The following is a 27,938-nucleotide window of genomic DNA, read 5'->3' as shown; positions in this document are numbered from 1 at the left end:
GGCTCAGTGGGTTCAAATCCCGCCTCCGCCAATTGCCAGCTGGGTGACTTGGGGTAAGTCACTTCCCTGGGCCTCAGTCGCCTCATCTGTAAAATGGGGATGAAGACCGTGAGCCCCACCGTGGGGGAACCTGATCACCCTCCCCGGCGCTTAGGACGGTGCTTTGCACATAGTAAGCGCTTAATAAATGCCATTATTATTATTATTAGAGGGCGGTGCCTGGCCCAGAGTTGGCGGGGACGCGCGCCAGCCCGGCCCCCCTCAGAAAGGGTGGGGGCGGCGCGCACCCATTTGACCCCCCCCCGCACGGAGAGGGCGTGGCCCCCCTCAGATTGGGCGGGAAACAGCGGGGGGGAGAGGCGCGCGCCCGGGGGCGTGTCCCAAAGGTGGGCGTGGCCTAAGGGGGCGCGCGTCAGCCCGGCCCCTTCAGAGAGGGCGGGGCCTACGGGGTGCACGCGCCATCCCGGCCTCCTCAGAGGGGGCGGGGCCTACGGGGTGCGCACGCGCCACCCAGCCTCCTCAGAGAGGGCGGGGCCTACGGGGGGCGCGCGCCATCCCGGCCTCCTCAGATGGGCGCGCGCCCGCCCCGGCGCCTCAGAGTGGGCGTGGCTTACAGGGGGCGCGCCCCGGCGCCTCAGAGTGGGCGGGGCCTACGGGGGGCGCGTGCCACTCCGGCTTCCTCAGAGGGAGCGCGCGCCCCGGCGCCTCAGAGTGGGCGGGGCCTGCGGGGTGCGCACGCCACTCCGGCCTCCTCAAAGGGAGCGCGTGCCCGCCCCGGCACCTCAGAGTAGGCGTGGCCTACGGGGGCGCGCAACATCCCGGCCTCCTCAGATGGGCGCGCGCGCCCCGACGCCTCAGAGTGGGCGTGGCTTACGGGGGGCGCGCGCCCGCCCCGCCGCCTCAGAGTGGACGGGGCCTACGGGGGGCGCGGGCCCTCCCGGCCTCCTCAGAGGGGGCGCGCGCCCGCCCCGGCAACTCAGAGTGGGCGTGGCCTACGGGGGCACGCGCGCCATCCCGGCCTCCTCAGAGGGGGCGCGCGCGCCCCGGCGCCTCAGGGTGGGCGGGGCTTACGGGGTGCGCGCGCCACCCCGGCCTCCTCAGAGGGGGCGCGCGCCCGCCCGGGCGCCTCAGGGTGGGCGTGGCCTACGGGGGCGCGCGCCCTCCCGGCCTCCTCAGAGGGGGCGGGGCCTACGCTGTGGCTCAGTGGAAAGAGCCCGGGCTTCGGAGTCAGAGGTCATGGGTTCAAATCCCAGCTCCGCCGCTTGTCAGCCGCATGACTTTGGGCAGGTCACTTCACTTCTCTGGGCCTCAGTTCCCTCATCTGGAAAATGGGGATGAAGACCGCGAGCCCCACGTGGGACAACCTGATCACCTCGTAACCTCCCCACCGCTTAGAACAGTGCTTGGCTCGTGAGTGCTTTATTAAGTGGCAGAGGCAGGATTAGAACCCACAACCTGTGATTCCCAGGCCCGGACTCTTCCCACTGGGCCACAGTGCTTCCCCGCCAGTAAAATCTGCCGGGTTTTCACCACACACTTCACCTGCTTCTCTTAGTCACCTTTGCTTTGACGTGCTTTTTTAATTTCATGGCATTTGTTAAGCGCTTACTAAGTGCCAGCCACTGTTCCAAGCATTGGGTGCTTCTCCAGCGCTTAGAACAGTGCCTTGCACATAGTAAGCGCTTAACAAATATCAAAATTATAATTTTAGGAGTCCTGTGACTTCCCCGGAAATATTCTCAACTGGACTCTGGTTTAGGCGTCTGCTTGAGGCCCCGCGACTAACGCTTGATAAATACGGTTGAATATTAGGAAACAAAGACCGTAACCTCGTTCTGTCTGCGATATTGGGGTGTTGCCTTCTCCCAGGCGCTTAGTACAGTGTTCCGCACACCGGAAGTGCTCAGTAAATACCAGCCGGCTTTTGGGGTGGACAGAGATGAAATTCATTCATTTATTCAGTCGTATTTATTGAGCGTTTACTGTGTGCAGAGACGGTCCCTACCCTTCGTTTTGTCGTCTGTCTCCCCCTTCTAGACTGTGAGCCCGTTGTTGGGTAGGGACCGTCTCTATATGTTGCTGACTTGTAATCAATCAATCAATCAGTCAATCAATCGGATTTATTGAGCGCTTACTGTGTGCAGAGCACTGTACTAAGCGCTTGGGAAGTACAAGTTGGCAACATATACAGTCCCTACCCAACAGCGGGCTCACAGTCTGTAAGGGGGAGACAGAGAACAAAACCAAACATACTAACAAAATAAAATAAATAGAACAGATATGTACAAGTAAAATAGAGTAATAAATATGTACAAACATATATACGGGATATATATATATATATACTTCCCAAGCGCTTAGTACAGTGCTCTGCACACAGTAAGTGCTCAATAAATATGATTGAATGAACGAATAGGCTCACAGTCTAGAAGGGGGAGACAGACAACAAAACAAAACATTTGTCGGGGTGTCTTTTTGTAGCCGTCGGTTTCCGAGAAGCCACTTTCCCAAGGCTGGTGACCGAGATCCCACGGTGGGGGTGGAAATTCCTGGTTAAAAAAATTCCCATTTCCTTGGGCAGCACAACGCAGGCCTGAGAATAATCCTGTACAAGCGCGCTGTCATCTGATTCGCTTCTCATAGCTCAGCCTTAGACTCTTGAAATGTTTCTTTTTCCTCTAGATTTTACATTTAAAAAGTGCCAAATTCCTTTCGTACCCCAAATTCATTCATTCATTAGTATTTAGTGAGCGCTTACCGTGTGCAAAGCACTGTACTAAGCGCTTGGGAGAGTGCAACAATAAACAGACCCATTCCCTCCCAACAAAGACTTAATAATAATTCATTCATCATTCATTCATTCATTCAATCGTATTTATTGAGTTCATACTGGGTGCAAAGCACTGTACTGAGCGCTTGGAAAGTACAATTCGGCAACAAATGGAGACAATCCCTGCCCAACAATGGGCTCACAGTCCAGAATGGGGGGAGAGGTGATCAGGTGGTCCCACGTGGGGCTCACAGTCTTCATCCCCATTTTCCAGATGAGGGAACTGAGGCCCAGAGAAGGGAAGTGACTTGTCCAAAGTCACAAAGCCGACAAGTGGCGGAGCTGGGATTAGAACCCACAACCTCTGAATCCCAAGCCTGTGCTCTTTCCACTAAGCCACGCTGCTTCTCACAGTCTAGAGGTAATAATAATAATAATAATAATAATAATAATAATGGTATTTGTTAAGCTCTGACTTTGTGCCAAGCACTGTTCTAAGCACTGGGATAGATACAAGGTAATCAGGTTGTCCCACATGGGGCTCCCAATCTCAATCCCCATTTTACAGATAAGGTCACTGAGGCACAGAGAAGTTAAGTGCCGTGCCCAAGGTCACACAGCAGACAAGTGGTGGAGCCGGGATTAGAATCCACATCCTCTGACTCCCAAACCCGGGCTCTTTCCACTAAGTCACGCTGCTTCTCACAGTCTAGAGCGGGACTGACCCTCGCCAATAGACCACCATGAACCAAAATCCTCAAAATTCTGCCTTTTATATAGTTGTAATGATTTGTCACAGCTTATTTACAATAGGCCGAGCCAATCGTTTGGAGTTTTCCAAGTGCCCACAACGCTATTAAAAGCTATTGCCTCTAGTGTCACGTTTAATTTTTGTATATTTCATTGAAGCAGAAGATTGAAAGATTCTGATTTGGGTTGTGTTAATGATTCTCTAATAAATATAAAAAGTTAATGTTCCACTGTAGGTGAAAGTACTAGAATGTATTTGTAATTCTGATATTTTTTCCGCAGAGAGTGTAGATCTTGAACACATGTGGTATCAGAGAAAGAAAAGATCTCAGCTGGGGAAACCTGTTTGCTTGGGAATTTATATACGGATGATGGAGAAAATGAACTCTTTTGAGCTCTTCTGAAATCGCAAAAGATGCCTTTCAAATTTCAGATGCGGTCCAGTGTTCTGAGTTATTACTTCTCCATTCTTGGTTACGTAACGTAAACAGGTATGTTAATGATACGATGTTCCATACTTTAACCTAATGTGATTTGGGTGGACACCTAAATTTTATAAGTAGCCTTAAAAAAAACAAAACAAGCGGAACGTAAAATAATTTGTTTGTCAGTCATTTTGCACCAGACCTTCAATTAGGGATAGTAACACCAAACCTTGCACATGTTTTAAAAGCAGGCATGTCTTACTGTGGTTTTAAGTTTATTTTGTTTTCCTCATTTAGTTCCATTTTATGACAATTAAAAAATGAATGGCACAGTTGATTTTGATGCCTGGATTTTGCTTTTAACTCCTCTCAAATTCTTATTCTTTATAGCGTTTGGCTATAGATCCACCTGAAGATGCACCTATAAAAGATTTACCTTTCAATTACTATCTGTAGTAAGTGAGGAGACCCAATGTGGATGTGGGATAAATTACCCAGCTAATCGTAGTTCATAGGAACAATTTTCCTATCACTTTTTGCAGTCCTGTTTGTGAGAAAAGTGAAGAAAGCTGTGAAAAAAGTTTCTTCACGAATTAACTTGTGGATATCTTTATTTGGTGGCAAGAAAAAAACTGTATATATGTTTGTACATATTTATTACTCTATTTATTTATTTTATTTGTACATTTCTATTCTATTTATTTTATTTTGTTAGTATGTTCGGTTTGTTCTCTGTCTCCCCCTTTTAGACTGTGAGCCCACTGTTGGGTAGGGACTGTCTCTATATGTTGCCAATTTGTACTTCCCAAGTGCTTAGTACAGTGCTCTGCACATAGTAAGCGCTCAATAAATACGATTGATGATGATGATGATGAAGAAAAAAGTATATTTGTAATTAGGTGGGTTTCCTAGGTTTAATATACAATGAATACTCTATTGGACAGAACAGATGTGCTCGGGGATAGAATTTCTGAACTGCCTGGGAACAGATTTTGTCCCACAAAAGCTTCTGGGAATCTCAAGGAAAAGAGCTTAGACCAGAGCCAGATTTTTCATGGGTCGGTGTTTTTTTTAATTATTATTTGATTTTTCCCTCCCTTGCTTTATGCCTGTTAATCTTGAGAAGCAGCTGTTTTGTAAATGATAGTTAAAGCAGCATGTTTTCTCAGGTCCAGCCCTGATCCGGGATAGAAGTTGCAAGAAAGTTCAGATAATGAGAAACCAAATCTCGAACTGAGATATTTTCTTGGGAGGATTGAAAAAAATGCATGACCAGAGTGAGTGAATATCGTGGGCCACAGTTAGTTGGAGGTCTCATTCATTCATTTATTCAGTTTTATTTATTAAGCGCTTACTGTGTGCAGAGCACTGTACTCAGCTCTTGGGAAAGTACAGTACAACAATAAACAGTGGTAACATTGCCCTGAAAAGAGCTTAGGGCATTATGGGTTTCCGTGGATACAGGTGCCAGCTTTTCATTTTGCAAATTGTATCCCAACTCCTCCACGTCTGCTGTGTGACCTTGGGCAAGCCACTTAACTTCTCTGAGCCTGTTACCTCATCTGTAAAATGGGGTTTAAGACTGTGAGCCCCCCGTGGGACAACTTGATCACCTTGTATTCCCCCCAGCGCTTAGAACAGTGCTGTGCACATAGTAAGCGCTTAACAAATGCCATCATTATTATTATTATTATTATTCCACACGCTCAGTATAGTAAGAGTAAGCACTTAATTGGATGAACCTGGCAACATTTTTAAGGAGTAGAAGAAGGGTGAGAAAAGAGAGACAAAAAGGCTGAGAGCAAGGACCAGAAGCAGGCTGTTTGGCAGAAAAATAAAAAAGTTCCTGACCCATAGAGGTACAAAAATCCCCCATCTGGCCCAGTGCTTAGCATATAGTAAGCGCTTAGTCAGTGGTCAAATCCCGGCTCCGCCAATTGTCAGCTGTGTGCCTTCGGGCAAGTCACAACTTCCCTGTGCCTCAGCTACCTCATCTGTAAAATGGGGATTGACTGTGAGCCCCCCGTGGGACAACCTGCTCACTTTGTAGCCTCCCCAGCGCTTTGCACACAGTAGCGCTTAATAAATGCCATTAAAAAAAATACCATCATTATTATTATCCTCCCAGAGCTCACCAGCATGGAGGAGAGGTGTCAAAGGGAGTCTTTGAAGTGGTTCTTACAAAAGTGCTAGCAGTAATTGTGGTAATTGAGTTGACTGTGTGCTAAGCACTGGACTGAACGTTGGGGGATCTACGGTGGAATCAGTTTCTGGCCCACAGGAGGCTCAGGGTCTAAGGGGGAGGAAGAACAGGTAAAATCAGCTGTAAAATGGGGAATGAGACCGTGAGCCCCATAATGGGAACAGGGACTGTGTCCAACCCGATTAGCTTGTATCCACCCCATTGCTTAGTACAGTGCCTGGCACGTAGTTAAGCGCTTAACAAGTCAATCAATCAATCAATCAATCGTATTTATTGAGCGCTTACTATGTGCACAGCACTGTACTAAGCGCTTGGGAAGTACAAATTGGCAACACATAGAGACAGTCCCTACCCAACAGTGGGCTCACAGTCTAAAAGGGGGAGACAGAGAACAGAACCAAACATACCAACAAAATAAAATAAATAGGATAGAAATGTACAAGTAAAATAAATAAATAGAGTAATAAATATGTACAACCATATATACATATATACAGGTGCTGTGGGGAAGGGAAGGAGGTAAGATGGGGGGAAATATACCGTCGTATATTTTATAGAGCACAGATCTGGGTTAGAAGGTCATGGGTTCTAATCCCCTGCTCCACCACTCGTCGGCTGGGTGACCTTGGTCAAGTCACTTCACTTCTCTGGGCCTCAGTTCCCTCATCTGTTAAATGGGGATCGAGACTGAGCCCCCCCCCCCCCCCCCCCCGTGGGGCAGGGACTGTGTCCAACCCGATTTGCCTGTATCCACCCCAGCGCCTAGCACAGTGCCTGGCATATAGTAAGCGCTTAATAAGTACCACACTTATTATTAGTACATAAATGCTAAGAGCAAAGGGGGCAAGTCAGGGGGACGCAAAAGGGAGTGGGAGAAGTGAAGCAGTACGGCTTAGAGCACAGGCTTGGGAGTCAGAGGACATGGGTTCTAATCCTAACTCCGCCATTTGGCTGCTGTGTGATCTTGGGCAAGTCACTTAATCAATCAATCATTCAATCAATCATATTTATTGAGCGCTTACTGGGTGCAGAGCACTGTACTAAGCGCTTGGGAAGTACAAGTTGGCAACTTAACTTCTCTGAGCCTCAGTGACCTCAGCTGTAAAATGGGGATTAATCAATCAATCAATCAATCGTATTTATTGAGCGCTTACTATGTGCAGAGCACTGTACTAAGCGCTTGGGAAGTACAAATTGGCAACACATAGAGACAGTCCCTACCCAACAGTGGGCTCACAGTCTAAAAGACTTAAGACAGTAAGCCCCGGGTGGGACAACCTGATTGCTTTGCATCTACCCCAGCGCTTAGAACAGCGCTTGGCACATAGTAAGCACTTAACAAAAACCATCATTAGTATTATTATTAAGAGGAAAGTGGGGCTTAGTCAGGGCAGCCCCCTTCTGATGATGATGATGATGATGGTATTTGTGAGCCTAGATTGTGCGCCTGTTGTGGGCAGGGATTGTCTCGATTTGTTGCTGAACTGGGCTTCACAAGCGCTTAGTACAGTGCTGTGCACACAGTAAGTGCTCAAGAAATACTCAAGTAAGCCCTCAAGAATGAATGAATGGAAGGCCTCTTGGCAAAGATGGACCACCTGGCTTAGTGGAAAGAGCCCGGATTTGGGAGTCAGAGGGCGTGGGTTCTAATCCCGGCTCCCCCCCTTCTCAGCTGTGTGGCTTTGGGCAAGCCACTTCACTTCTCTGTGCCTCAGTGACCTCATCTGTAAAATGGGGGTGAAGACTGCGAGCCCCACATGGGACAACCTGATTACCTTGTATCTCCCCCAGCGCTTAGAACAGTGCTGGGCACATAGTAAGTGCTTAACAAATACCATTATTATTATTATTCTCTGGGCCTCAGTTCCCTCATCTGGAAAAGGGGGATTGAGACTGTGAGCCCCACGTGGGACAGTCTGAAAACCTTGCAGCGTGGCTCAGTGGAAAGAGCCCGGTCTTAGGAGCCAGAGGTCATGGATTCTAATCCTGCCTCTGCCACTTGTCAGCTGGGTGACTTTGGGCAAGTCACCTCACTGGGTTCCCTCATCTGTAAAATGGGGATGAAGCCTGTGAACCCCTCGTGGCAACCTGATCACCTTTTATCCGCCACAGCGCTTGGAACAGTGCTTCGCACACAGTAAGCGCTTAACAAATCAATCAATCAATCAATCAGTCAATCGTATTTATTGAGCGCTTACTGTGTGCAGAGCACTGTACTAAGCGCTTGCGAAGTATAAGTTGGCAACATATAGAGACGGTCCCTAATGCCATCATTTTTATTACCCCAGTGCTTCGCACACAGAGAAGCAGCGTGGCTCAGTGGAAAGAGCCCGGGCTTTGGAGTCAGAGGCCACGGGTTCAAATCCCGCCTCTGCCACTTTTCAGGTGGGTGACTTTGGTTAAGTCACTCAACTTCTCTGTGCCTCAGTTCCCTCATCTGGAAAATGGGGGTGAAGACTGTGAGCCCCACGTGGGACAACCTGATCACCTTGTAACCTCCCCAGCGCTTAGAACAGTCCTTTGCACATAGTAAGCATTTAACAAATACCATTATTATTATAGTAAGCGATTAACAAATGCCATTATTATTATTATTATTACCCCAGCGTTTAGAACAGTGCTTGGCACATAGCAAGCGCTTAAAGAGGTCATGGGTTCGAATCCCGACTCTGCCACGTCTGCTGTGTGACCTTGGGCAAGTCACTTAACTTCTCTGAGCCTCAGTGACCTCATCTGGAAAATGGGGATGAAGACTGTGAGCCCCACGTGGGACAACCTGATCACCTTGTATCCCCCAGCGCTTAGAACAGTCCTTTGCACATAGTAAGCGTTTAACAAATACCATTATTATTATAGTAAACGATTAACAAATGCCATCATTATTATTATTACCCCAGCGTTTAGAACAGTGCTTGTCACATAGCAAGCGCTTAACAAAGAGGTCATGGGTTCGAATCCCGGCTCCGCCACATGTCTGCTGTGTGACCTTGGGCAAGTCACTTCACTTCTCTGACCTTCAGTTCCCTCATCTGGAAAATGGGGATGAAGACTGTGAGCCCCACGTGGGACAACCTGATCACCTTGTATCCCCCAGCGCTTAGAACAGTGCTTGGCACATAGTAAGCGTTTAACAAATACCATTATTATTATAGTAAGCGATTAACAAATGCCATCATTATTATTATTACCCCAGCGTTTAGAATAGTGCTTGGCACATAGCAAGTGCTTAAAGAGGTCATGGGTTCGAATCCCGGCTCCGCCACATGTCTGCTGTGTGACCTTGGGCAAGTCACTTCGCTTCTCTGAGCCTCAGTTCCCTCATCTGGAAAATGGGGATGAAGACTGTGAGCCCCACGTGGGACAACCTGATCACCTTGTATCCTCCAGCGCTTAGAACAGTTCTTTGCACATAGTAAGCGTTTAACAAATACCATTATTATTATAGTAAACGATTAACAAATGCCATCATTATTATTATTACCCCAGCGTTTAGAATAGTGCTTGGCACATAGCAAGCGCTTAACAAAGAGGTCATGGGTTCGAATCCTGGATCCGCCACATGTCTGCTGTGTGACCTTGGGCAAGTCACTTCACTTCTCTGAGCCTCAGTGACCTCATCTGTCAAATGGGGATGAAGACTGTGAGCCCCACGTTGGACAACCTGATCACCTTGTAACCTCCCCAGCGCTTAGAACAGTGCTTTGCACATAGTAAGCATTTAACAAATACCATTATTATTATAGTAAGCGATTAACAAATGCCATCATTATTATTACCCCAGCGTTTAGAACAGTGCTTGGCACATAGCAAGCGCTTAACAAAGAGGCCATGGGTTCGAATCCCGACTCCGCCACATGTCTGCTGTGTGACCTTGGGCAAGTCACTTCTTCTCTGAGCCTCAGTGACCTCATCTGGAAAATGGGGATGAAGACTGTGAGCCCCACGTGGGACAAACTGATCACCTTGTATCCCCCCCCCCAGCGCTTAGAGCAGTGCTTTGCACATAGTAAGCGCTTAACAAATGCCATTATTATTATTATTATTATTATTATTATTATTATTATTATTAGATGCCTGACTGAGGCCTTCAGCCGCCCGAGCCCAGTGCGCCTGCGCGGTGGGGCCGTCCCACAACGCCCCGCGGCGGCTGGCCCGGGAGCACAGCGCGCGTGCGCGCGGGCGACTCCCTTCACGGCGGGGGCGGTGCTGCCCTGCCGCGCATGCGCCGTAGCCCGTGGGGTTCCCTAGCAACCAGAGCTGTGACGATAGCAACGGAGCAGAATGGTGAGCGCTCTCTAAGACGGGGCTTCTTATAACGCGGGGTGGGGGGATGGGGGGGGTCTGCCTCGCCCGTTGGGAACTAACTCTCTTACAGTGGCCTCTCCCAAGCGCTTAGCACAGTGCTCTGCACACAGGAAGCACTCAGCAAATACTGTTGATGGGTTGATTGCACTCTCCCAGGCGCTTAGCACAGTGCTCTGCATACAGGAAGCACTCAGCAAATACTATTGATGGGTTGATTGCACTCTTCCAGGCGCTTAGTACAGTGCTCTGCGCACAGGAAGCATTCAGCAAATACTATTGATGGGTTGATTGTACTCTGCCAAGCGCTTAGCACAGTGCTCTGCACACATGGAAGCGCCCAGCAAATACTACTGATGGTTTGATTGCACTCTTCCAAGCGCTTAGCACAATGCTCTGCACACAGGAAGCACACAGCAAATACTATTGATGGGTTGATTGCACTCTTCCAGGCGCTTAGCACGGTGCTCTGCGCTCAGGAAGCACTCAGCAAATACTATTGATGGGTTGACTGGACTCTCCCAAGCGCTTAGTACAGTGCTCTGCACGCAGGAAGCACTCAGCAAATACTATTGATGGGTTGATTGCACTCTTCCAGGTGCTTAGCACAATGCTCTGCACACAGGAAGCACTCAGCAAATACTGTTGATGGGTTGATTGCACTCTCCCAAGCGCTTAGCACAGTGCTCTGCACACAGGAAGCACTCAGCAAATACTATTGATGGGTTGACTGGACTCTCCCAAGCGCTTAGTACAGTGCTCTGCACACAGGAAGCACTCAGCAAATACTATTGATGGGTTGATTGCACTCTTCCAGGCGCTTAGTACAGTGCCCTGTGCACAGGAAGCACTCAGCAAATACTATTGTTGGGTTGATTGCACTCTTTCAAGCGCTTAGCACAGTGCTCTGCACGCAGGAAGCGCCCAGCAAATGCTATTGATGGTTTGATTGCACTCTTCCAGGCGCTTAGTACAGTGCTCTGCGCACAGGAAGCACTCAGCAAATACTATTGATGGGTTGATTGCACTCTTCCAAGCGCTTAGCACAGTGCTCTGCGCTCAGGAAGCACTCAGCAAATACTGTTGATGGGTTGATTGCACTGTCCCAACTGCTTAGCACAATGCTCTGCACACAGGAAGCACTCAGCAAATACTGTTGATGGGTTGATTGCACTGTCCCAAGCGCTTAGTACAGTGCTCTGCGCACAGGAAGCACCCAGCAAATACTATTGATGGGCTGACTGCACTCTCCCAAGCGCTTAGTACAGTGCTCTGCACGCAGGAAGCACTCAGCAAATACTGTTGATGGGTCCATTGCACTGTCCCAAGCGCTTAGCACAGTGCTCTGCACACAGGAAGCACTCAGCAAATACTATTGATGGGTTGATTGCACTCTTCCAAGTGCTTAGCACAGTGCTCTGCACACAGGAAGCGCCCAGCAAATAATAATAATAATAATGGCATTTATTAAGCCCTTACTGTGTGCAAAGCACTGTTCTAAGCGCTGGGGAAGTTACAAGGTGATCTGGTTGTCCCACGGGGGGCTCACAGTATTAATCCCCATTTTACAGATGAGGGAACTGAAGCACAGAGAAGTTAAGTGACTTGCCCAAAGTCACACAGCTGACAATTGCCAGAGCCGGGATTTGCAAATACTACTGATGGGTTGACTGGACTCTCCCAAGCGCTTAGCACAGTGCTCTGCACACAGGAAGCACTCAGCAAATACTGTTGATGGGTTGATTGCAGTGTCCCAAGCGCTTAGCGCAGTGCTCTGCACACAGGAAGTGTTCAGCAAATACTATTGATGGGTTGATTACAATCTCCCAAGCGCTTAGTACAGTGCTCTGCACACAGGAAGCACTCAGCAAATACTATTGATGGGTTGATTGCACTCTTCCAGGCGCTTAGTACAGTGCACTGCACACAGGAAGCGCTCAGCAAATACTATTGATGGGTTGTTTGCACTCTCCCAAGCGCTTAGTGCAGTGCTTTGCACACAGGAAGCAATCAGTAAATTCTGCTTATGGGTTGATTGTAATAATAATAATAATAATTATAATGATGATGATGACATTTGTTAAGCGCTTACTATGTGCAAAACACACTCTCCCAAGCGCTTAGGACAGTGCTCTGCACACAGGAAGTGTTCAGCAAATACTATTGATGGGTTGATTACAGTCTCCCAAGCGCTTAGTACAGTGTTCTGCACACAGGAAGCACTCAGCAAATGCTATTTATGGGTTGATTGCACTCTCCTAAGTGCTTAGCGCAGTGCTCTGCACACAGGAAGCAATCAATAAATTCCGCTTATGGGTTGATTGTAATAATAATAATAATAATAATAATATAAGTACAATTATATAATTAACATATAATTATAATAATAATAATGATGACATTTGTTAAGTGCTTACTATGTGCAAAGCACACTCTCCCAAGCGCTTAGTACAGTGCTCTGCGCACGGGAAGTGCTCAATAAATCCCGTTGATGGGTTGCACCCTCCCAAGCGCTTAGTAGAGTGCTCTGCACACTGTAGGCGCTCAATAAATACCATCTGTTGATTGTATTCTCTCAAGCACTTAGTACAGTGCTCTTCCCACACTAAGCGCTCAAAAAATGCGATTGATTGTAAGCGCCCGAGCGCTTTGTTCAGTGCTCTGCACACAGTAAGTGCGCAATAAATACTTTCGATTGATTGTACTCTCCCAAGTGCTTAGTACAGTACCCCCGCTCCATTAGAGACTCTGAGCCTGTTGTTGGGCAGGACCTGTCTCTCTGTTGCCAAATCGTACTTTCCAAGCGCTTAGTACAGTGCTCTGCACACAGTAAGCGCTCAATAAATACGACTGAATGCTCTGCACACAGTAAGCGCTCAATAAATACGATGGACGGAATATATGTTCGTAGGAAAAACCAGGGTAATGCTCAAAGTGTCTACCGTAAGCCTCAGCAAATTCATCATCATCATCAATCGTATTTATTGAGCGCTTACTATGTGCAGAGCACTGTACTAAGCGCTTGGGAAGTACAAATTGGCAACATCTAGAGACAGTCCCTACCCAACAGTGGGCTCAGAGTCTAAAAGGGGGAGACAGAGAACAAAACCAAACATACTAACAAAATAAAATAAATAGAATAGATATGCTAATTGTTTCCTCTTGGTGTGGTGAGTTGTCAAGGGAGGAGTTTTCAGATCTTCGTTATTTAGTGTTAATCAATTAGCATCTTTGGCATTTAAAGTGGTATTAAAATAATTGGAATTCTTTTATGTAGTTCACCTGCCTGATTTTTCTGGGCACTTAACATTGTATTGTGGATTATGCCACAAGTAGAAAATATGTGGCATGTATGTGACACATATATATGTATATCCCCCACTTCCCATATATATTATATAAATAGAAAAGTACCTCAAGGAATTTCGGCTTCTCTGCCAAAATTTTACTTTTAAAAAATCTTCATCAGAGGGAGCTTTTTGTCATTCATTCAGTCATATTTATTGAGCGCTTACCGTGTGCAGAACACTGCACTAAACCCTTGAAAAGTACAGTTCAGCAACAAACAGAAACAATCCCTGCCCACAGTCTAGAAGGGAGGGGGGAGACAGACATCAAAACAAGTCACCCGATTCATTCAGTCGCATTTATTGAGCGCTTACTGTGTGCGGAGCACCGGACTAACTGCTTGGGAGAGTAAAATATAAAAATGAAGAGACACATTCCGTGCCCACGGGGTTTAGGTGGGAAATCAGCCCGTTTAGGTGGGAATGGTCTCCATCTGGTGCCGGAATTGTACTCGCCGAGGAGACAGAGAGATAGGAGGAGAACCAGAGTCAGCGAAGCTGAGGTTGGATAATTTCTCCACGAATAGGGGGTGGTCAGCAGTGTGGAAGGCAGCCGAGAGGTCCAGGAGGATCGGGATGGAGTAGAGGCCGTTGGATCCGGCGAGGAGGAGATCCTCGGCGACCTTGGAGCGGGCGGTCTCGGTGGAGCGAAGGGGATGGAAGTCAGATCGGAGGGGGTCAAGGAGAGAATCGGAGGAGAGGAATTTGAGACGGCGGGTAGAGACCACTCGCCCAAGGACTTTGGATAGGAAAGGTAGGAGGGAGATGGGGTGATAACCGGAGGGGGGTCGAGGGAAGGTCCTCTTAGGATAGGGGAGACCCGGGCGTGTTGGAAAGCGGAGCTCTAAATTTCATATTTCACTGATTTTTTTTATGGTATCTGTCTAGTGCTTACTATATGTCCAACACTGTTGAAAGCGCTGGGGTAGAGACGAGCGATTTAGGTTGTTCTCTAGTGTTATTCAATTAGCATCTTTGGCATTTGTAAGGGTATTAAAATAACTGGAATTCTTTTATGTAGTTCACCTGCCTGATTTTTAGCATCCCAGGTCATCTACCGCAATCATTTCTGGGCACTTAACATTGTAATTGTGGATTATGCCCCAATTAGAAAATGTGTGGCGTGTGTGTGACACATATATATGTATATCCCCCACTTCCCGTATATATTAGATAGATAGAAAAGTACCGCATGAGGCTCGCAGTCCAAGTAGGAGGGAAAGCAGGCGAAATCAATCAATCAATCAATCGTATTTATTGAGCGCTTACTATGTGCAGAGCACTGTACTAAGCGCTTGGGAAGTACAAATTGGCATCACATAGAGACAGTCCCTACCCAACAGTGGGCTCACAGTCTAAAAGCAATGAAATGAAGCACAGAGAACCAATCAATCCGTCGTATTTATTGAGCGCTTACCGTGTGCAGAGCACTGTACTAAGCGCTTGGGAAGTACAAGTTGGCAACATAGAGAGACAGCCCCTACCCAACAGCGGGCTCACAGTGTAAAAGAGAAGTGAACTGAAGTGCCCAAAGTCCCACAGCGGGCACCAGGAAGAGCCGGGATTAGAACCCAGGTCGTCCAGCTTCCAGGCCCGGGCTCTTTCCACTAGGACTTGCTGCTTCACAGCATTTCCCCATCCCACCTCACTAGCCCCCGTTTTAATCAATCAATCAATCAATCGTATTTATTGAGCGCTTACTACGTGCAGAGCACTGTACTAAGCGTTTTATCCCATCTTGTATTTCGCTCCCTTTGCTCTTCCCCTCTCCCCACCCCACAGCACATTAGTCCGGATCTGTCATTTATTTCCTTCTATTCATGTCTGTTTCCCCCCACCCTAAGCTCTGTAAACTCTGCATCTACCACAGAGCTTAGAATAGTGCTTGTCACCTAGTAAGTGCTTAACAAAGACCCTAATTATTGGTGGTGTAACCAGCACCATCCTTAAAAACAAACACTTCAATTCCCAACACTCGTTCTTCAGCTTCCTGGGAGAAATGCAGATGCAACCCTACCAGAGTAAAACATCCAAGAATGCAACTTTGTGATCTAGAGATTGTAAGCTCGTTGTGGGCAGGCAATGTGTCTGTTTTTGTACTGTACTCCCCCTTGCACCTACTACAGTCCTCTCAACGCTGTAAGCGCTCAATAAAGACGATTGACTGACTGAGAAGAGGCTAGGATTTTTAGCTTGAGGAGGCCGGCCAATTAATATCAGAGGCAGAAAATTGGTGGGGCAAAGAAATAGGCAAAGTGTGGCAAGACCAGCAAATCAATCAATCAATCAATCAGTCGTATTTATTGAGCGCTTACTACGTGCAGAGCACTGTACTAAGCGCTTGGGAAGTACAAATTGGCAACACATAGAGACAGTCCCTACCCAACAGTGGGCTCACAGTCTAAAAGAAGCAAAGAAGTAAGTCCAGTGACCCCATTTCCTTTTTAATAATAATAATAATGATTTTTTTTGTGTTTAGGCAAAAGCAACGACAATCAAAGAAGCCCTAGCCAAATGGGTGAGTACATAAGCAATTTTTCGAACTTTATAAGAGTTTAAGAATAATGACTTAAAGCCAGTGGCCCCTTAGATTTGATGAATTGGCTTTCAGCTTAGCTATTCAGATTGTTTTCCCCGTAGGATCCCGGGGTCCTCTAGACTGTAAGCTCGTTTTGGGCAGGGAGCTTGTCTGCCATGTTGTAGTGAATTCTCCCAAGCGTTTAGTACAGTGTTCTGCACACCGTAAGCATTCAATAAATACGATTGATTGATGTGTCGAGCACAGGGAAGCAGCATGGCCTAGTGGATAGAGCCCGGGCTTGGGAGTAGAAGGACCTGGTTTCTAATCCCGGCCCCGCCACTTGTCTGCCGTTTGACCTCGGGCAAGTCACTTCACCTCTCTGGGCCTCAGTTCCCTCATCTGGAAAATGGGGATTGAGACTGCGAGCCCCATGTGGGATGGGGACTGCGTCCAACCGGATTTGCTTGTATCCACCTGAGCGCTTAGTACAGTGACTAGCACACAGGGTACCAAAAACAATAACAGAGTTGGCAGTCCCGTTCTCTGCCCGTGAGACAATCACAGTCCAGATGAGAAGGCAGACATTAAAATATAAATAAAGAAATTACAAACGTAAGACGTAAGTGCTGAGGGGCTGGTGAGGAGGGTGAGTTCCAATTACCATGATAATCATCGTCAGTAGTATTATTATTAAGCTTAGAGGTACATCGACATCATCAGATGTACTGAGCCTTTCTTGTGTGCCAAGCACTGCACTAAGCGCTCCACGAGGCCACGCCGTTTCCATTTTACCAACCCAGGAGTTGGTGAGGTTAGCAGGGGCTTGGGAGGGAGGCGTTTGGGGGATTAAAACAGTGCTTGGCACATAGTAAGTGCTTAACAAATACCATTATTATTATTGGAATATCATACTCTTTCAAGCGCTTAGTAATAATAATAATGATGATGGCATTTATTAAGCGCTTACTATGTGCAAAGCACTGTTCTAAGCGCTGGGGAGGTTACAAGGTGATGAGGTTGTCCCACGGGGGCTCACAGTCTTCATCCCCATTTTACAGATGAGGGAACTGAGGCCCACTTGCCCAAGTCACGCAGCTGACAGTTGGCGGAGCCGGGATTTGAACCCATGACCCCTGACTCCAAAGCCCGGGCTCTTTCCACTTAGCCACGCCGTTTGCACAAAGTAAGCGCTCAATAAACACAAACGAATGAATGAAATGGAAGTTTTCAGGAACGAGCCTCGATTCAGTGAGGGAGTTGCGCTGCATAAAATACCACGGAGAATTATTATAGAGGATCGGCATTAAAAATCTCTGAGGTAAAATGGAAGAATCCACGGCGAGTCCAACTCTTCTGTTTGTTCGGTCGGCCGGTATTTTCTTTTTTTCCAGGAAGAGAAATCAGGCCAGAAGGCGTCGGAAGCCAAAGAGGTGAAGCTTTATGCCCAGATTCCCCCTGTAGAGAAGATGGATGCAACCCTGTCCACCCTCGTCAACTGCGAGTAAGTTCACCGAACGGTCGTCAGCACTGGACGGTCGCTCTTTTGTTTCCGTATTTCTGGAATGGGCCGGCGGATTCCTCTTTCCCTCTTCCCGTTCCTTAACCTAATACTTCCCGAGAAGTGCCAACTCACGATCCCAGCCATCCTTGGTTTGAAAGGGTGTTGGGGACGTTTCGACCAATTCTGTTGTCTCCCAAGCGCTTAGCAAAAGTGCCCTCACACGGCGCTCAATAAATACCATCGACTGGTTGATTCTTGGATGCGTTGTTTCCAACCGTGTGGGTTCTTCACTAGAGAAGCAGCTTAGTGGAAAGAGCCCGGGCTTGGGAGTCAAGAGGCTGTGGGTTCGAATCCCAGCTCTGCCACTTATCAGCCGTGTGACTTTGGGCAAGTTACTTCACTTCTCTGTGCCTCAGTGACCTCATCTGTAAAATGGGGATGAAGACTGTGAGCCCCACGTGGGACAATCCGTTAGCCTTGTATCTGCCCCAGCGCTTAGAACAGTGCTTGGCACACTGTACGCACTTAACAAAAACCATCATTATTATTATTATTATTATTATTGTTATTCACTGCATCTGATTTATCCTAACTTGGGGAAGCAGAAAATCCGTGATCTCTTGGGAAAGGCCAAATAATGAGAAGCACCATGGCTTAGTGGAAAGAGCGTGGGAATCAGGAAGACCTGGGTTCTAACGACCCTCTCAGGATGGCCTGTGTGACCTTGGGCGAGTCATGTCACCTGTCTAGAGAAGCAGCGTGGCTTAGTGGAAAGAGCATGGACTTGGGAGTGGGAATAGAGGATGTGGGTTCTAATCCCGGCTCTGCCGCTCGTCTGCTGTGTGACCTTGGGCAGGCCATTTAACCTCTCCGTGCCTCAGTTACCGCATCTGTAAAATGGAGATTAAGACTGGGAGCCCCACGTGGGGATAACCCGATTACCTTGTGTCTACCCCAGTGCTCAGAACAGCGCTTGGCACATAGTAAGCGCTTACCAAATACCGTCACTATTATTATTATTCTCTGGGCCTCAGTTACCTCATCTATAAAATGGGGATTGAGACTGCGAGCCCCACATGGGACAGGGACTGTGTCCAACCCGATATGCTTGTATCCACCCCAGCGCCTAGTACAATGCCTGGCACGTAATAAGCACTTCACAAATAACAAATACCATTATTATCTTTTAGGAAGTTCCACTGGGGAGAGGGAAGAAGGAAAAGAGCAATTGAAGTGGCATTGTTTGAGGAGAGTGAAGGGATGTATTTCTCATCTACCTTTAGGTTGAATCATACTCATGAGGTGATCTAATCCTCTGGCCATTCTAATAATTTGAGGGCACATGATTACAGGGAAGAGTCACCTCAGGTTTTGTGGGTTTTGTTTTCTTTTTTTAGCATATTTTTTGTGGGTTGGTTCTTTTTTTTTACTATGTGCAGGCACTGTACTAAGTGCTTGTAAGCTAATCAGGTTGGACGCAAGAAAAAAATAGGAGACCAGGAATGCGAAGGCACTGCATAGACGAATCAATCAATCAGTGGTATTTATTGAGCTCTTACTATGTGCAGAACACTGTACTAAGCGCTTGGGAGAGGGCAGTAGAACAGAATTGGTAGACTCGTTCTCTCCCCACAGCAGCTCATACTGAGAATGAAATCTGGCTAAAATGTTCTAATAAGGGGTTTTATTTTTGCAGTTGCTACTTTCGTTAAAGCAGATTTCCCCTTTATGTTATATGGGTTTGTCATTACTGCTGTTGTTTTTCAGGAAACTGTCACTGTCTACAAACTGCATCGAAAAAATTGCCAACCTCAATGGCTTGAGTAAGTGAAATTTCAGTGCCAGGTGATTCTTCTTGCGGGAATAAATTTTCTAAAACTGCTCTGCCATTTCAGAAGTTGACCCCGTTTCTGGATTGCCTGCTGTACAGATGATTGTGGCGTATTCAAAAACATGATTAGCCTAGGTTTTTGTAGCAATAACGTGATTTGTGAACTAGGTATTTTTTAAATCATTGGCGTTTAGGACTTGTCATGCATTTAACAGAACTCTTGATAGTCTTCTCTCATTCGGATAGAGCAATAATAATGATAATGATTATGGTATTTATTCAGCGATTACTTTGTGCCAGGCGCTGTATTAAGCGCCGGGGTGGATACAAGCAAATCGGGACGGTCACCGTCCCCGTCCCACCTGGGGCCCCCAGTCTCAATCCCCATTTTCCAGATGAGGTAACCGAGGCCCGGAGAAGTGAAATGACTCGTCCAAGGTCACTCAGCAGACAAGGGGCAGAGCCGGGATTAGAGCCCTGATTCCCAGGACCGTGCTCCGTCCACTGGGCCAGTAGACTTACGCAGGAACTCAAAACATATCTGAGATCGGAGAGGGAGTGCTGAGTAATTATCGGAACCCAGGATCCATTCTGGTTTTGCCACTTACTCATTAGGCAAGTTATCTGGTCTTATACCGTCGAGTCGTCTCCGCCCCACAGCGATTCCACGGACGCATCTCTCCCAGAACACCCCACTCTCCATCTGCAGTCGTTTTTGTAGTGTATCCGTAGAGTTTTCTCGGTCCAAATCTGGAAGCGGTTTACCGTTGCCGCCTTCTGTTCGGAAAACCTGAGTCTCTGCCCTCGACTCTCTCCCATTCCTTCAGTCGTAGTTATGCCGCCCAGCATGGGGGAGTTTTGACGGCCTGCCATTCGCTAGCCACTGGCCAAGCGAGGAAGGGAATGGGCAGGCCTCTGCTCCACTCTCCCTTCCATAGCTGAGACTGGTAGAGGAATGGAAACTCGCCGGGTGCCACCCTGAGAGGGTCATTAGGCAAGTTAGGGAACGATATATAGGAAGCAGCATGGCCTAGTCGTAAGAGCACGGGCTTGGGAATCAGAGGAAGTTCAGAAATTTGGACCACAGAGACCGTGGGACTGCACAGATCTGCCCAGGACTCCGGCCATGGCGAGGGAGACCTCCGAAACACATCACGCCCATAACGATAACCGTCGAGTTTGGACCTTACTGACTTTTTTTACGGTATTGTTAAGCGCTTACCGTGCACCAGGCCCTGTCCTAAGCGCTCAGGTAGATGCAAGTTAATCAGCTGGACCCATGCTCACAGTCTTGTTCCCCGTTTTACGGATGAAGTAACTGAGGCCCAGAGAAGTGACTTGTCCAAGGTCACACAGCAGGCGAGTGACGGAGCTGGGATTAGAACCCAGGCCCTTTTTTTAAAATGGCATTTAAGTGCTTACCGTGTGCCAGGCACTGTCCTAAGTGCTGAGGTAGCTAATCAGCCTGGGCACTGTCCCTGTCCCGCATTCATTCATTCGTTCATTTATATTTATTGAGCGGTTCCTGTGTGCGGAGCACTGTGGTAAATGCTTGGGAAAGTACAGTACAATACATGGGGCTCTCGGTCTTATTCCCCATTTTACAGATGAAGTAGCCGAGGCCCACCCAGAGAAGTAAAGCGACTTGCCCAAGGTCACACAGCAGGCAAGTGGCAGAGCTGGGATTAGAACCCAGGTCCTTCCAACTCCCAGGCCCGGGCTGTATGATTTAAGCCATGCTGCTGCTTTTTCAACGTGGTGATTGCCAGAGAAATCATATCTAGTTCAGTGGCTTATCAATCAATCAATCAATCAATCAATCAATCGTATTTATTGAGCGCTTACTATGTGCAGAGCACTGTACTAAGCGCTTGGGAAGTACAAATTGGCAACACATAGATCGTAAACAGATACCAAGAAGCTTCTCTTTCTGCACCGCAGAAAACCTGAGGATCCTTTCACTAGGACGAAACAACATCAAAAACCTGAATGGATTGGTGAGTTATTCAAAATAGCGCGGGACTCTTCAGGTGTGATCTTCTTAAAACGTAATATCTGGAAACATTTATTTGTGCTGGGGCTGATTCACTTTTCGCTGGTTGTGTTTCGCGGAACTAAATCAATCAATGATATTTCTTGAGCGCTTACTATGTGCAGAGCACTGTTCGAGGTGCTTGGGAGAGGACGGTGCAACAGAATTAGCACACACATTCCCTGCCATAATGAGTTTACAGTCTAGAGGGGGAGACAGACATTAAGAGGAATAAATAATTCATAATATATAAGTTTAAGATATGAGCATAAGTGCTGTGGGGTAAGGGGAGGGGGTGAATATCAAATGGAGAAGGAACATGTAGGGTATTCAGTTAATAATAATAATAATGATTGTGGTATTTGTTAAGAGGAAGGGGAAAATGTTCCAAGACTGAGATCATTTTCTTCTGAATCAGGAGGCGGTGGGGGAGACTTTAGAAGAATTGTGGATCTCCTATAACCTGATCGAGAAACTGAAAGGGATTCATGTCATGAAGAAACTGAAGGTTCTCTACATGTCTAATAACATGGTGAAAGAATGGGGTAAGCCAAGACTTATACTTTTTTATTTTTTTTATGGCATTTGGTGTTTCCTTTATGGCATTTGTTAAACATTTACTGTGTGTCAAGTACTGTTCTAAGTGCTGGGGTAGCTCATGAAGCCACGTTATTGTTGTATTTTTATCAATGTCTACGGACCGTACACACTGTTGTCTTTCAGAATCACCGATTGTTGAGAAGTGGGAAGTGATCCGTGGCTCTGTTTGACTTGACTAAACCACATCTGTTCTTATTCTGGCTGTAGAGACGAAGTATTATTATCATTATTTTTGTTTAAATACTTACTGTGTGTCAAGCTCCGTACTAAGCACTGGGGTAGATACAAGTTAATCAGGTTGGACAAAGTCCCTGCCGCTAATGAGGCTCGCAGTCTAAACTGGAGGTATTTTTTCCAATTTCCTTCTTTCCCTAACTTTGGCTATGAACGGTCACTTGGCTCAGATATATTTTTCATCATTCATTTGCCATATCTGGAATCCAACTCGCCCAGAGAGTAAGAGGATCGAAGGGCGGCAGTCTCTTTCTTCGGTCGAGGGACGCCCTCTCGGCAAGCGGGCTGTTAACGGGCGGCGTTTTCATTTGGAGTTATTTCTCTTTCTTTCGCAGCAGAGTTTGTGAGACTGGCGGAACTGCCGTTGCTAGAGGATCTGGTGTTTGTGGCCAATCCGCTGGAGGAAAAATATTCCGCGGAGGGGTCTTGGGTTGAAGAAGCAACCAAGCGTGTACCCAAGCTGAAAAAGCTAGATGGTGAGTCCCTTTAGAAGCCAGTGAATGACACTTTCCGAGCGTGAGTGTTTGTATAGCGGTGGGAGATGACAGAGAAAAGTCGTGTACCGCATTCTTTCATTCAGTCGTATTTATTGAGTGCTTACTGTGGGCAGAGCACTGTACTAAGCACTTGGGAGAGTACACTACAGCGCTGAACAGGCACATTCCCCGCCTACAGCGAGGTTACAGTCTAGAGGGGGAGACAGACATCAACAGAAATAAATGATAAGTGGTGTGGGGCTGGGAGGGGGGAAGAAGAAAAGGAGCAAGTCAAGACACCGCGGAAGGGAGTGAGAGAAGACGAGATGGGGGCTTAGTCAGGGAAGACCTCTTGGAGGAGATGGGCCTTCGAAAAGGCTTTGAAGGAGGGGAGAGTCATTGTCTGTGGGATTTGAGGAGGGAGGGCGTTCCGGGCCAGGCGTCGGCGGTGAGCCAGGGGATTGGTGGTGAGACAGGCGAGACGGAGGTACGGTGAGAAAGTTAGTATCAGAGGAGCCAAGTGTGCGGGGCAACTAGCATAAAAGCTTTTTGCTTTTTTTGTGTTTCTTTGCCTACCTGATTTTGCTGGCAGGAAATTCCAGACAGGAATCAAAATACTTTCCACTGATTCTCCACTCTGCTGGAAGATTAAAAATCCTGGGGTGAAGCTAAACTGATCCAGTTTTAATAATAATAATAATAATGGCATTTATTAAGCGCTTACTATGTGCAAAGCACTGTTCTAAGCGCTGGGGAGGTTACAAGGTGATCAGGTTGTCCCACGGGGGGCTCACAGTCTTAATCCCCATTTTACAGATGAGGTAACTGAGGCACAGAGAAGTTAAGTGACTTGCCCAGAGTCACACAGCGGTGGAGCCGGGATTCGAACCCATGAACTCTGACTCCAAAGCCCGGGCTCCTTCCACTGAGCCACGCTGCTTCCCCTTTCTTGGGATTGACCTGGGTCTTCCTCCGGGTCTGCTCTTGCCCAGAACTACCAGAGTCAGATGTGATGTGATTAAACAGCTCATCTGAAAAGTACCTGAGGAAAAGTGGCTAGTCCATCTAATGCGTAAATGTGTTTTTCAGAGTTTCATAAGTATATTCAAATATATCCCAACTCAAGTTGCCCTTTTGAGACTCCTCCCGAGAGTCTTCTACAGAGAATCTGAGAAGCGTTGTTTGCTGCCACGTACCTCAGAACTAATGTTGACCTATAAGATGTCGATTATGTTTAGAACATGAATTTGTCAAGGATCATCAGAAATAATTCTCTCTGTCTCTCTGTCTCTCAGGAACACCGGTAATTAAACATGAGGAAGAGGGAGAAGGAGAGAACTGAGACCACATTTCTACTTCGTTTTAATAACTTATTTAAATATCTTAAGAATAATAGAAGAAGCTTTGTATAAGTGTCGGTTTTAAAGATTCTATTTGGAGCAAAATGATTTTTAAACGCAAAACAGAGAAAACCCTTTTATTCCCCACCCCCTCCTTTTCCTAGCCTCAGAAAACGTAACCAAAAATGACTTTCAGTATGTTCGGTTTCCTTCTTCAGAAGGGATGGCTCTTTAGAAGACATTTTGCTATGAGATCTTTAGTCACAATCATGTACTGAATCCCAGACTAACGAAACCTTGTAGCGTAGGTCATTTTTTCCTAGTTGGTCTAGAGACACAACTTTCATATCTCTCTTCAGCTTCAGGTTTTTGTAGTCACTTGTAATAAAAGAGCAGGCTTTGGTTCTTTGTTCAGTTTAGATCCTTTTTTTAGGCCATATACGTGGCCTATTTTTTAACTATACTTGAGAAATATTAACCTCAGCCTTTTGCACCTAAAAAGCCTCCTTTCCAAACTGCCGCTTCTTTACGTCTCAGTGCTATATAGCGGAATAGATTTTGAACTGAAGGGCGTCACCTTTTGGGTTCAGAAAGGCAGCCAACGGGGTCGTTGTGTAAATGATCTACTGTCACGAGCAGCGAGCTCAGAAAATCCAAATCCAGTTGGAAGTGCCGCATTGAAAGGAAAGGGTTCAAACCTCGAGGAGGCCCCTTCCCATTTTATGTATCTTAGAACACTATCGCTGTCGACATTGGTGCCTGCAAGTTGAAAGTACGGGGCCCAGGACGGTGCTCGGCCCACGGAAAACGCTCGCCGAATCCAAGCGGTCGAGGGAGAGATCAAAAGTCTGTTCTGAATGTTGGATGTGGCATTAATCAAAGCAGAGGACAGTTTGTCTTGTCGAGGGAAGATGTTCGTTGGCAGGGTAGGGCGAGCGAACCTAGGTAAGGAACGATTTGGACTCGGTTACTTTCGGGATAAGCGCTCTTTGGCTTTTCAAGGAGTGCGTTGGTTTCAGAAGCACAAATTTAGGTAGCCTAATGATAGTACGTAAATGTAAGTGGTGTGAGGGAAGAGAATGTAAGGAGAAGGGGGCAGCGTTACTTGATTTTCTGAAGTGCCTGGGCGGAGGTTTTGAGGGTTATCCCCAAAAGTAGCAAAACGGGTGATTCGGTTTCAAAATCCCACCGAGGCGAGTGTTTTTTTGAGGAAGGAGTCGATGCGGCTTCCCCGGGAACTCTGAGTCGCTGAAGTCGGTGACTAGATAAGCCTCGACGGGTGGAGGCTGAACCGGTCAGGGAAAGGAGGCCGAGGCCTCCTGCCTAATTGTGCCTGTTGTCTCTAAAGGAGGGAAAAAATGATTCCATTGTTTTTCCCTGTGGCTCATTTCATGCCAGAGGGGAAAAGTCGGGGAGGAGGGTTTAACCGGAAGCATCCGCCCCTGAGCTCGGGAGTATCCTTTCCTCCCTGAGACAGGAGCGTTTGATTTTCCTCGAGACCCTCCCGCTAGAAGAGCATCCCGGCTCTGACAGTCAGTCCCTAAGTGGATTGTGTGAAAGAAAAAAAAATCAAGGCAGGTGCTTTAACTTCTTTTTCGTCATTCCCTCTGGTGGCACAGCTAACTGCGGGAATTCCCTTCTGGAAAGCTGCCTGTGTACCATTGCCTGTGGGCATTTTCCTCAGTGGGCCATAAGGTAAGGTCCATTTATCGTCCCTGGATCGGGAGGGAAAACGGCTCTCTCTTTGGCGGTCGGCATTTTGTCCACGCGGGGAACTTGGTTGGCTTTCGGTTGTAGTCCTCACCAAAGTTTTTATGGCAGAGAATGCAGCAGAACAACTTGTTCTAGTCACCCCGTTTAAGATTAAGATTCTGGCGCTGGCATTGGAGTATATTTCATCTTTCCTGGTCTTGGTGTGACTTTGGCGGAATGGCCCTTCCAGCTCTCTGAGTCTGTGAGCCTACGATTTAATTTTCTGATTGTGTTACTTCTTTGTGGCTGTGCAGTTACGATGCTAGTCTCATAGATTTAGTCACAAAAGCAGGCTCCGGCGTGGTCAAGACAGGGTGTCAACACTGTTTAGACCATGGAAATGAAGCTTTCCATCTACAGGAGGTCCTTCTGGGGCAAGATTGAAGTACATCAGCAGAGGCGGTAAAAAGAGCTTTAAAATCGCTGTTTCTGTTGTGGGCGCTACGATTTATTTGTTGCCCTTGAACCCTGCTATCTTTTTCGGGGGAAACTGCATAAGAAAGAGGAATCGGGCTTTCTGAATGCGCTGAAATCTCTTGGGCTGGGTTATCTTAGGGGTTGTTTGCGGAAGGGAGTGTATCCTATACACAGAACCTTCCTCCTTGACTGTCCTCAGGTCAAAGTGGAAAGTAGCAGGAACCCAGCTAGGTAAAATGAGTCGGAAAATGTGAAAATGAAAAAGTTGGTCAGAGGGAGAGAAGGTGGTTTTCTAGAATCTGTTTATCTCCCTGAAGGTTAATGGTGTGCTTGTTCCGTGGAGAGTTTGGAAGAATTTTTTTTTAGCTGAAAATGCTGATAAAGGGTCTGGTTTGTGTGTTATTATTATTATGGTATTTGTTAAGCGCTTACTCTGTCCCAAGCACTGTTCTAAGCGCTGGGGTAGATATAAGGTAATCAGGTTGTCACATGGACAGAAGCACACAGACCCAGAAACACAGACATCAAGAGAAGCAGCGTGGCTCAGTGGAAAGAGCCCGGGCTTTGGAGTCAGAGGTCGTGGGTTCTAATCCCTGCTCCGCCACCTGTCAGCTGTGTGACTTTTGTGTGTTACCATAGCAGCCTCTGGTCAGCTTCTCTGTTCGTTATTTATGTTGCGGTGTTTAAAAAAATCCATAATAAATGCAAAACCAGATTTGAGAGTTCCCAGGATAGTGCTGAAGACCTGTCAGCTTTGACCCCTCCTTATCTGTTTTCTGTCCGCCTCCTAACGTGAACATGTTTAACGTGATTTTCCATTTGGAGATCGCCAAGGGGACAGCTGTCTGGGTCCAACTTGCTTATCTTGTATCTACTCCCGTGTGTGATGCTTAGCAAGCCCTTAACAAATACTACAGTTAGCATGTGGAATTAGGGGAATAAAGAAAATCTTTATCCTTTCCACAACCAGCCCCTATCTGCAAATCCACACAGACCTTATTCACAGCTCAGTGACCGCCAAGGACAAAGCAGGTTGGGTTTTTCTGTCCTTGGATGGAAAGCGTTAGTCTGTGACTCGCTTTCCCCATCGACCGTTATAGAAAAGTCATACTAGGGAGGTCCTTTTCTGTTCCGCTGGGTTCCGGTTACTCGCCCGAGTGGAAATGGTCAGAGGGAAAGAGCCACTGTCGTTTCGTTCTAGCGAAATATGAGGGGAGAGAGAAGAGAGAGTTTAAGCTATTTTTTTTCAGAAGATTTGCACTTTAAAATTACGCACTGGATGTTAGTGGAAAGTCTTCCCCAGATACCGACCAGTGGGTAGCGATTTAGTCGGCGTTGTTCTGGGGCTCAAGTCCCCCGAGTGGACTTGAGTCTAGGGCTGGGAGTCGGAGGGCCTGGGTTCTAAACCCACCTCCGCCCCCCGTCCGCCGCGTGACC

The 27,938-nt window shown here is 47.2% G+C and overlaps 1 protein-coding gene across 4 annotated transcripts; it reads left to right on the top strand.

The window, feature by feature from the left end:
• The first annotated feature begins 14 nt into the window (after nt 1-14).
• Nucleotides 15-27,938, top strand: DNAL1 (dynein axonemal light chain 1). 4 transcript variants are annotated; one of them, XM_038765884.1, is made up of 9 exons: nt 15-53; nt 3,803-4,011; nt 16,277-16,315; nt 17,710-17,819; nt 19,587-19,642; nt 21,592-21,647; nt 22,101-22,227; nt 22,852-22,992; nt 24,288-27,938. In XM_038765884.1, exons 4-9 carry the CDS (start codon nt 17,785-17,787, stop codon nt 24,332-24,334), a joined length of 462 nt encoding a protein of 153 aa, XP_038621812.1. In that variant the 5' UTR covers nt 15-53; nt 3,803-4,011; nt 16,277-16,315; nt 17,710-17,784; the 3' UTR covers nt 24,335-27,938. The 4 variants fall into 4 exon arrangements, with proteins under 4 accessions (XP_038621812.1, XP_038621811.1, XP_038621810.1 ...); XM_038765883.1 differs by lacking the exons at nt 15-53; nt 3,803-4,011 and adding an exon at nt 10,384-10,432 and having other exon boundaries at nt 22,855-22,992; XM_038765882.1 differs by lacking the exons at nt 15-53; nt 3,803-4,011 and adding an exon at nt 10,384-10,432.

Source organism: Tachyglossus aculeatus, chromosome 23 (assembly GCF_015852505.1).
Source record: "Tachyglossus aculeatus isolate mTacAcu1 chromosome 23, mTacAcu1.pri, whole genome shotgun sequence".
Classification (NCBI taxonomy): domain Eukaryota; kingdom Metazoa; phylum Chordata; class Mammalia; order Monotremata; family Tachyglossidae; genus Tachyglossus; species Tachyglossus aculeatus.
This window is presented reverse-complemented; position numbering and strand designations above follow the sequence as displayed.

Coding starts and splice junctions, on each gene's coding strand:
- DNAL1 (XM_038765882.1), top strand. Junction 22,228..22,851: donor TAACATGGTGAAAGAATGGG/GTAAGCCAAGAC, acceptor TTTCTTTCGCAG/CAGAGTTTGTGAGACTGGCG. Junction 22,993..24,287: donor CAAGCTGAAAAAGCTAGATG/GTGAGTCCCTTT, acceptor TCTGTCTCTCAG/GAACACCGGTAATTAAACAT.